The sequence below is a fragment of the Polypterus senegalus genome, chromosome 10, assembly GCF_016835505.1.
Source record: "Polypterus senegalus isolate Bchr_013 chromosome 10, ASM1683550v1, whole genome shotgun sequence".
Classification (NCBI taxonomy): Eukaryota; Metazoa; Chordata; class Cladistia; order Polypteriformes; family Polypteridae; genus Polypterus; species Polypterus senegalus.
This window is the reverse complement of record NC_053163.1, coordinates 112,016,435-112,026,248: the sequence shown is the minus strand read 5'-3', so window position 1 is coordinate 112,026,248 and position 9,814 is coordinate 112,016,435. Positions and strand designations below refer to the sequence as shown.

Below are 9,814 nucleotides of genomic sequence, written 5' to 3'. Positions count from 1 at the left end.
ATTCCTGAATTTATGTAAATGAAAGAATTATGAAAATATTATTAAATTACTTGAAGAAGTGACTTATTACTTGATCATCTGATAACTAAAAAGACATTGTATTTATATGACAGAATAAAAGTGTGTTTTTTTTAATTAACTGAAACTTTAATAGTTGACTCATTCATTTACAATTATAAATCTATTTTGGAACAACGGGTGGTAATAATATTTTCAATTAAAATATTACAAAGCAGTACTTACTCGCTCTTAAATATAACGGACTGTACCTGGATGTCAGAAATTTCTTGTTTAACCAAGCTGCTGAAAGAAGAACCAAAAATAAGATCTCACATAGAAAACGTGAAATTGTAATTTTGATTTTGAATAAATTCACTTGGTTATGGTGAATAAGGATTGCAAATAATTAAGGAAAGGAACAACATTTATAATGAACTGTCTACTCGCCAAAAAGATGAAGCTGACTTTAAAAGCCAAGTTGGACAGTTATCAACGGTTCTCGTCAATATCGGTGTTATTTACTACCAGAATGGAATTGAAGATTCTCGGAAAAAATGTGTGTGCACTACTTCTGCAAATGTTGATTGGTGTATGGCTCTCAATTTTTATGAATGATACGGATATGGAGATTTTAAAATTTTAGGAGCAAAGATTCCAGAAATTTTCAAAATTGTATAAATTCCTCCCATACAGTCTATGGTGCATTAAAAATGAGGACATGTCCGGGAAAATGAGGACAGTTGGCAGCCCTAACCCGGGTTGCATATACCGTAAATATTATTATTATGTTTACATACGCGCACACACACACAACCTCTATGTACAGTATGTGTGTTTTATATATGCTGGGTCTCACAAAGCATACCAACATTTTAATCACTACTGCTTTTCTCTAATCTCAATGTTTTCTAATTACTGTGACATGCACTGAACAGGTGCCACTAGTTATTTTTAAATATAATAAGTACCTTGGTGAAAATATGTCCCACTATTCTTCACTACTTTCATTTTTACCTAGGAGAGTTGTCATTTGAAATATCTGCAATAGCTCACAATACCTCTTTCTAGTGGCATTAGTACTGTATTTATTTTATAAAATTGGCCTCAGCATTGATAAAATGTTTTTTATGGGTACTTAATAAAAAAAAAAAGACTCCTTTTTTAAGAAGAAAAAAATTTAAAACAGCAGCATGCAAGCCATTAGCAAAATGCCAGAAATAACCCAGACTACAGCCTTGCGCTCAAGAGTGTTTCAAAGTATGAAACATTTAGGCAGTGTCAAACCTTCTCATGAATAAACAAGAGGCCTGACCGGGCCTGCTCGGCGTTCATGAAAAACTAGAATTCAACATATTTTGCTCAAATTGGATTGAGCAAAAGACATTCAGCTATTTTTTTTCTTTTGCCCCAGCTACAGGGGTGGTCAAGTCCTGTCTTTGCAACAATTCAAAAGACGAAAAATGCCCTCTAAGGTGCATCAAATTTGCTGCAAAAGAAAACTGGCCAACCCCCACCCAATCCCCTCCTAATTGCCCTACCCCTCTCCACACCCCTTTAAAAGCTAGAATTACAAATTTAAGCTCCACAAAGTTCCATCCTAAGAAGTATTGGTTCAAACACATCTCAGGAAAGAGAAGACAGAGGCTCAACAATTTTCAAATGTTCAAATAAGGAAGTCAACCTCTTCAAAAAAACCCCAATTGGAAAATAAATATAAGTGAATGACTTTGTCAGGTGCAAAGTGAATCACATTCATTTCAATAACCACAACTGACAGTTTCAGTCTTGCACTATTAAACCAAAACTGGCAAAAGAAACCATGTTACAGTAAGGTATTATGCCCAGCCAATGCCATAGCATCACTTGGGTGTGTGATTACCCGTCTCCACCTGTTCAGGATAACAGTGAATCATGACCCAAAAATGCACAACTCAGAAACGTATTGTTACACTGTCGTCCTTCATGTTCTTGGGTAACATTTTCAATTAGCATTTGTTAATTTACCAAGCCCACTCATTTCACTTTCTTCAGCAGCATGACTTCAACATGTGAATGTCCCTTAATACTTTGCCGGGACAGACTTGAGGTCTCCTGAATTTAAGGCAACTGAAATTGTAATTCTTGTGAGGTATTCACTTCCTTAGTATTTAAAACATTTGAAAAGGACTTGCTTTTTTATCAAATCACAAAATAAATGGAGTGTAGTGTCAGAATTCACAAAGTTCTTTTTATATGTACAGTACATACAGTATAGTATGTGGCATGATATCCTTTTGTTTTGACTCATAAAAAATATACGAAACTACATTTTGTCTTCCAAGTGATATTCTAACGGCCAGATCGTAATTCAGTAACTATGACAGCTGCAAGCTGTTGTGGGTCTGTTAAATGAGGATTCTTCTCCATAACGGAGTGAACAATATAAGCAGGGAAAATGTTGCAGAGGTTACGGTAAGTCTGATACTGATGCTCCGGAATGACATACCGTTCCTGAGGTTCTGCTGCAGACGCTCCCCCTTCCCAAGGTGATCTCCAGATCTGCTCCATTTTCTCTGGCATGCTTCGCACCATGACACGCTCATAGCAAGGCTGCATGAGGCTGTTGCTTAAGGGGTATGAAGTATGATATCCATACGAGTCCGAACCACCACAAGGAAGCGGGTCCCAGCTGGCATGTTGTTCTCTACAGAGTGGAGGCCTCCTCTGTCTCATTGGATTGCTTTCATAGAGTCTGGAGTCTGAAATGCTGTCCATCCTGGTCATTCCCAGAGCCCTGCCAGGCTGTGATGATGCAGAAGGGTGAATGTTTTGAGGTATAGGATAATCTCCTGGACAGCTTGACCGGGCACCTACCACTGGATGCTGTACATGAGGTGCAAGATGGGAAACAGACTGCTTTCGAGGGGTCTGTTTAGGTTCTTCAGGCCCATAGCTCTGAACTCGAGTTAAAGCTTCGTGGAAACTATGAGCAAAAGGCTGAAGTCTGTTCTGAGAGGATGAAGGAGTGTTCTTTGCGCCATCTTCAGCAGCTGAGTCTACTGAACTCAAGTAAAGGTCACTATAGGATGAGTAAGGCTCACTGCTTGAATGCCCAGCACAAGCATCTGGACAAGGACTTGGATTTCGAGAGTATAATCCCAGTTCATGCTCCATGCTGTAGAAATTGTCGGTGTTGTGCATGCTGTTTAGACTAAGATTTGAGAATTCATTAAGCATGGAGTAGTAACCATGGTCAGCTCCAGGATCATATTTGGGATATTGTTCACTATAGCTGATGGAGGTGCCATGGCTGTTTGTGACAAGGATGGGTGGGTATTGCACACTAGACATATGCTCCAATGAGGAGCCTTGGTGAGAGAATTGTGAAGAGCCAGGCACTGGGCTACTGGCAGAGCGCGTGTTTAATGCCCCAGCAGCATGACTCTTGGAAGGCTGCATGGTAGGGACACTTAGAGCAGTGACCAAGGAAGGCACAGAGTTTGCCTCAGACTTCCGAGCCACTGACAACCTCTCCTCGAGCTCACATGCAACAGAACGAATGCTGGGGTCAGACTGACGTTTAGGAGCAATGCGCTTCACTTCTGAGCTTGAGTCACCCTTGGTGGTAATAGGCCCACTGCCGCACTTGGCCAGAGCACCTTCACTCATTGTTTTCACAGCAGAAAGCTTGGCAAATGCTCGCAGCTCATCTGCGACCGATCTCTGTGGCTGATTGGCACGCTCTGGATGGTAATACTTGCATTTGTGCCCATAAGTGCACTTTTTTCCTGCAAAACAAAAGTCATAATCCAGACTTGAAATGTTTTTTTTCTGTATTCATTTTGCTATAGTGATTAAACAGATGGAACTTTATTTGTCCCCAGGGAGAAGTTAGACTTTTTACAGAAGCGCTTTAAATAAATAAATAGGTAGATTAGTAAATAAATAAATACACACACTTTGGTATGAAAACACACCAGAATTATTATAAAGCAAGAAAATTGAAAAGAAAGAAAAGTTTTAACTTGGCTGTCACAGTCACAGTGATATATTATGTAGATGTATTGCTGTTGGTATAAAGGAGACCCAGTAGTGTTTCTTGACACACTTCAGTTATTCGTTGGCTGAAAGTCCTCAGAGTTAGTGTATCAAAGAAATAATGTGCAGCATTGTTCAAAATGGTACTCAGTTTTATTTTATTTCTCTCCTCTCTTCGCTACTACCTCCAGGAAGACGAGAGGCCATCCTATAACTGAGCTTGCCCTTTCATTTACCTTGTTGATTTGATGGGCCTCACTCGAAGTGATGTCACCAGTCCAGCACACCACAGCATACAAAATCGCAATGGCCATCACAGAGTTATAGAAGATGTGAATAATGTCACTTCCCACATTAAAGGAACAGAGGAAAAAGAACCTGCTCTGTCCTTTGTTAAATAGATCCTCTGTGTTCTGAGACCAGTCCAACCTGTCATTAATGTGGACCCACCTCTCCATTCTCATCTTGAAAAGTTATCGGACATTGAGGCTCTTTGGTGTGGCAATAACCAGTTTCTTTGGTTTTGCTGATATTAAGATGCAGACAATTCTCTTTGCACCAAGAAACAACCTTTTCCACCTGACTCCTATACTCTCTCTCATCCCCTTTATTAATACACCCCACATCTGCAGAATCATATATGAATTTATGCAAGTTACATGACCTGGTGTTATATTTATAGTCTGAGGTATACAGCGTGAAGAGAAAATTAGATAGGATTGTTCTTTGTGGTGCTCCAGTGTTACTCACATCTATATCAGTCCTCGAGCCTTACAAACAGGACACACTAGGCTCCTCCACCTGTATATCTCTGAGTTTACCCCTTAACAGGGATGGGTAAGATGGAATTCAAGATGCTGGTGAAATTAGAAAACATAGTCCTCACACTGCTGCCAGCTTTGTTCAGTTGAGAATAAGCCTTGTGGAGCAGATAGATAATTACATCCTCTACTCCAAACTTCGTCCAGTAGGCAAACTGCAGTGGGTCCAGGTGGTCTACCACGACAGGACCAGTCTCTCAAAGGTCTTCATGATTTTTTTTTTCTATTTTAGCTATGTACACCTCATTTCCTTCATTCTGCTTTTTGTTTAGCATATGTTGTACAACCTTCAGAGTGTCTTTGCATCAGGTTGTGGTCAGATTTGCCTAAAGGAGCCAGTAAAATACACTTAAAGCCATCTTTAACATTTGAATACTGCAGGTCCAGCTTGTTATTTCCTTGCGTGGAACCAGTCACAAACTGATAGGTATTTGTCCTCATTCCTTCCAAAGTCACATGGTTGTAGTCAACACATATTATAACTGCAGGGTCCGGGTGAGTCATCATTAAAGTTTTGGTGACAGAATGAATCATTTCTGTTGCTAGGTCTTCATTTGCAGAGGAAGGAACTAAGGATGATGTAATTTGTCTCCATGGGCAAGTAACATGAACAAATTCCGACAGACAGAATTTCAATATCTAAATTACAAACTGTAGTTTGAACTGTAATATGCTACCTTTTACACATTTCCTCATTCACATAAATGACCAATCCCCCTCCTGTCTTTTTCCACACCACACTGGGTCTCTGACTGATTGAATAAGATGAAATCCATCCAGCATGAAAACAGTTTCAGGTATGTCAGGTAGCCTGCACTACATAAAGCACAAAATGCCACTGTATTTGTATGCTCCATAGCCCACTATAAGGACAGACAGTTCTTATTTGACAGAGATCGAATATTGTCCGTTACCACAGATGGTAGACCAGGTCTAAAGGCTTTTCACTATGCTTTTACTCTCACTCATCTACATTGCCTTCTCAGTTTGTAGACAAACAGCTCCTGTGGTAAAGTAAAACTGATCTGTTTAGGTGTTTGTGATCACAGTGCAAGTAGCTGATTACAGGAGTTATTTAATACACCCCTTTTTCATTTTCTCAGTGTCTCTTACTATTTCAGGTGTTGTAAATATAAAGCAGCCTTTGGGTCCTGTTTGAGACTCCATCAAAGTTCACAGCTCATCTGAAGTGCAGTCAAGACAAGCCAGCATCTGGGTTTGCATACTGCTATTCATTGGTAAATTTGAGATCCATTTAACAGTGACAAGCCAGGAGCCATATCAATTCTAATTTTAAATAAAATTAGTAACTAATAAAAAATTTCAGAAACTAAATGAAAAATAGTGACAAATACTGCGCTTCTGTAAAAAGGATGCTGCTTGAACCGCTCCCAGAAGATAACTAGTTAATAATAAATTATCTGACTTGATTTAAATATGCTTTGGGGAAAAAAAAATATTTTACCATATGGGCATGGTTGTTTCTTGTGCTCTGGAATAACAGGGCGTTTCCTGAGGAAATTCTCTAGACTAGGTCCATGTCGTCCTAAAGGATCATCTGGTGGCATAAACCTGTAAAAGTAAAGTTAAATTACTACATTGCCATGCACTCAGCTGTTGTTTATTAATTGAGACTTTTCCTTATAAGCATAAGACATAATTCCTAAATGATCAACTATTCTTCTATGTCTGTCAAAGCCTACAAACAGGTACAAAAATCTAATCAAATTTCCATCTTAAGTAATGAAAAGTAAGAAGCAGTGATGCTCTGATCAATTGGCCACCAATCTAAATCAGCCAATTTTCACTAACAAAGGCTGGTCACAAAAAATATATATATTTTCAGCTCCTGCTTTTCTAAGCTTTACCGTAATTTAGTTGCAGTGCTCCTTTTTGCAAGGTATTACAGTAGCTGAGCCAGGGCTGTTATGTTAAAGAAAATGGAGTAATAATCTTCTTTCGGCTGCTTCCATTACGGGTTGCCACAGCGGATTATCTTTTTCCACGTCTTCCTGTCCTCTGCATCTTGCTCTGTTACACCCATCACCTGCACGTCCTCTCTCATCACATCCATAAACCTTCTCTTTGGCCTTTCTCTTGCCTGGCAGCTCTATCCTTAGCATCCTTTTCCCAATATACCCTGCATCTCTCCTCTGCACATGTCTAAACCAACATAATCTCGCCTCTCTGACTTTGTCTATAAACCATCCAAAATGAGCTGACCCCCTAATGTACTTGTTCCTAATCCTATCCATCCTCGTTACACCCAATGCAAATCTTAGCATCTTTAACTCTGCCACCTCCGACTCAGTCAGTGCCACCGTCTCCAACCCATATAACATAGTTGGTATCACTACTGTTCTGTAGACCTTCTCTTTCACTCTTGCTGATACCCGTCCATCACAAATCATTCTTCTCCACCCATACCACCCAGCCTGCACTCTTTTTCACAGCTCTTCCACAATCCCTGTTACTCTGTATTGTTGATCCCAAATATTTAAAGTCATCCACCTGCACCAGCTCTACTCCCTGCATTCTCACCCTTCCTCTGACCTCCCTAAACAAACAAAAAAAAAAAACCGATTTCATCAGAGAAGACGTCCTGTGTCATTAGACAAATGACAAGAAAAGGTACGTTAAGGAATGCAGACCTTTTAATTTTTGTCCTTTAAATTAAAACAGACACTGCTTTAGTTTGAACAAAGAGCTTATTTAAAATGCAGCGGCTTACACTTTTAATTGGTAAAAGAAAATATAAAAACATCTTTTTAAAAAGTTTTTATAGTGTTTATTATTTGTTGCTGTTTATAATACAGCATATGTTTTGGTAAGAAACAAGTACTACATAATTAAAATGGTAATCCATATTTTATAATTACACCTCAAGTATTATGGATATCTAGCTGATATATTGAAGAAAAAAAACACACCTGTATAAATATAGTAAATGTAAATTTTACCAGCAAAAAGTTGCAGTGCAATTAATGATTTAAAGTGATTAAAACCTGTAAGTGCATGTATATTTAAATTTAAGCAGTGTTTAATTGCCAATATCAATTAATTGTGTGAGAATACATATATATAATTTTTTTATTATTAGAAAAATGGTGAAAATTACTTTTTTAAATTAAGCCTTGTTTCAGATAGATTACAGAAAGAATTAAACAATATGACAGATTGTGTTCATGAGGAGCATTTTTATTTTCTTTTATGCCATATGTTATATCTTCTTATATAACAGGCTACCGTGGCTGTCTGTCTGTCCAGGATTTTAAATCACCTGTACCCCGCACACTGTTTGACCTATGGACCTGAAATTTGGTACATATATGTCACGTCTATTATCGGCTTTTGGGGTGATGATTGACCTCCAAGGTTATTCCTCTTTTTATTTTTATTTTATTGTAGAATTAACTCTCAGCAGCAGCCAGTAGGGCATTGCATGTGTATGGGTGCTGTTTTCATTGCTACCACCTTTGCCGTCACTTCCCTTACCTCTCCATATCTTAAATCATTCTTAAGACAGATTGAAGACTTAAGTGCCACTTTAAGTGAAAAATTAAGGAAAACGTACTAAACAATTACAACACAAACACTGACTTAATTAGTTTTAACGCAAAAAGATGCTGACGAAAGGAGAGAAGAAGCGGGCCGCTAGGGTGGAGAAAAGAAGAGCTGCTCAGGATGCCGCAAGCTCATCAAAATCTGAGCAAACAAATGTTAAACGTACAGAGAAAGAGGATGAAAACTAAGAATGCTCAAGTCAAGTATATTCACTGCGCCGTTACTTGTGGATAAATATTTTCGTACGTAATTTATTAAAGGATGTATTTTAAGCTGCGGTGGGCTGGCGCCCTGTCTGGTGTTTGTTTCCTGCCTTGCATCCTGTGTTGGCTAGGATTGGCTCCAGCAGACCCCCGTGACCCTGTATTTAGGATATAGCGGGTTGGATAATGGATGGATGGATGGATGTATTTTAAGGAAATTTTATTGAGTTAATATTTTATGGTTACTGTAGTAAAATGGGTCCACAGCTAAGCAGCAAATGGTTATTTAGATTAATAAATAAATAAGTGGTCGGCTTGATTGCCACAGGTGTGCAGGTTCGCACGGCTGTGTGGTGTTGGTGGAGTGATCGAGAATGGGCATACCCGCATGTGAGGGTGTTTTCTGTCTTGACTGCTTCATTGTGTGGTCTGTGTTACAGTCACTGCACCCAATGAGGCATATTAGGGGGAGTCAGACAAAAAAGGAGGCAAAAGAACAAACAGAACCAGAGGGCAAATAGAGGAAGCCCGAAAGAGTTGGTGAAGGCATTACCTGGTCAGCCGGTATTGAGGAGTGCAGGCAAACATCAGGGGCCCCACGAAAGAACAAGTAATTAACATTCTTGAGGTGGATCAGTTCCGCACTGAACAGTTATTGAGTAGCAGGGGATTATCGAAGGTTTCCCTAGGGATCTGGCAGGTGCCATTTGTTTGTATGAAGAAGATGGGAGAAGGCGGCTTGGGGAGTCACAACAAATGCACCGAAGGAGACAAATATGGATTAGCCATGTTTGGAAGGGACCATGGTTGCTGATGTCTCTGCCGAGTGCAAGACCTGGAAGGGTGAGTCGGCAAGACAGTAAAGAGAGATGTGCTGGACTGAAGGAGAGAAGAAAAGAATGGAAGTAAAGCATGGTGAGAGATGCAGAAGGATGGTTGCTGCAGCAGCGGAGAGAGAGAGATGCAGCATGGATACTTCATGACTGGGGATTATTAAAAAGGTAAATCCTAACTTTGTTTTACCTTCCGTTTTTTTTAACTTATTAATTGCATTGCTTTTTTATGAACTTCACCGTGAACACAGGAATTATTTATTGGATTGTTTATTATGGGGATATGCACTGTTGTATTATTTTCCTTGGATTGTCTTTAAAAAACATTCAAGGAATAAAAGCACTTGCACATTTATGCCATCAATTACAGTCAGTA

The 9,814-nt window shown here is 39.2% G+C and overlaps 1 protein-coding gene across 3 annotated transcripts in view; it reads right to left on the bottom strand.

The window, feature by feature from the left end:
* Nucleotides 1-1,538: 1,538 nt before the first annotated feature.
* The window catches only part of zc3h12b (zinc finger CCCH-type containing 12B), a 78,501-nt gene continuing 70,225 nt past the window's right edge, over nucleotides 1,539-9,814 (bottom strand). For all 3 annotated transcript variants that reach the window (XM_039766337.1, XM_039766339.1, XM_039766338.1), the window contains exons 5-6: nucleotides 6,304-6,410; nucleotides 1,539-3,767 (exon numbers count right to left, since the gene is read on the bottom strand). In XM_039766337.1, coding sequence (XP_039622271.1) covers nucleotides 2,329-3,767; nucleotides 6,304-6,410 — 1,546 coding nt within the window. In that variant the 3' untranslated portion in view covers nucleotides 1,539-2,328. The remainder of the gene's footprint in view (nucleotides 3,768-6,303; nucleotides 6,411-9,814) is intronic.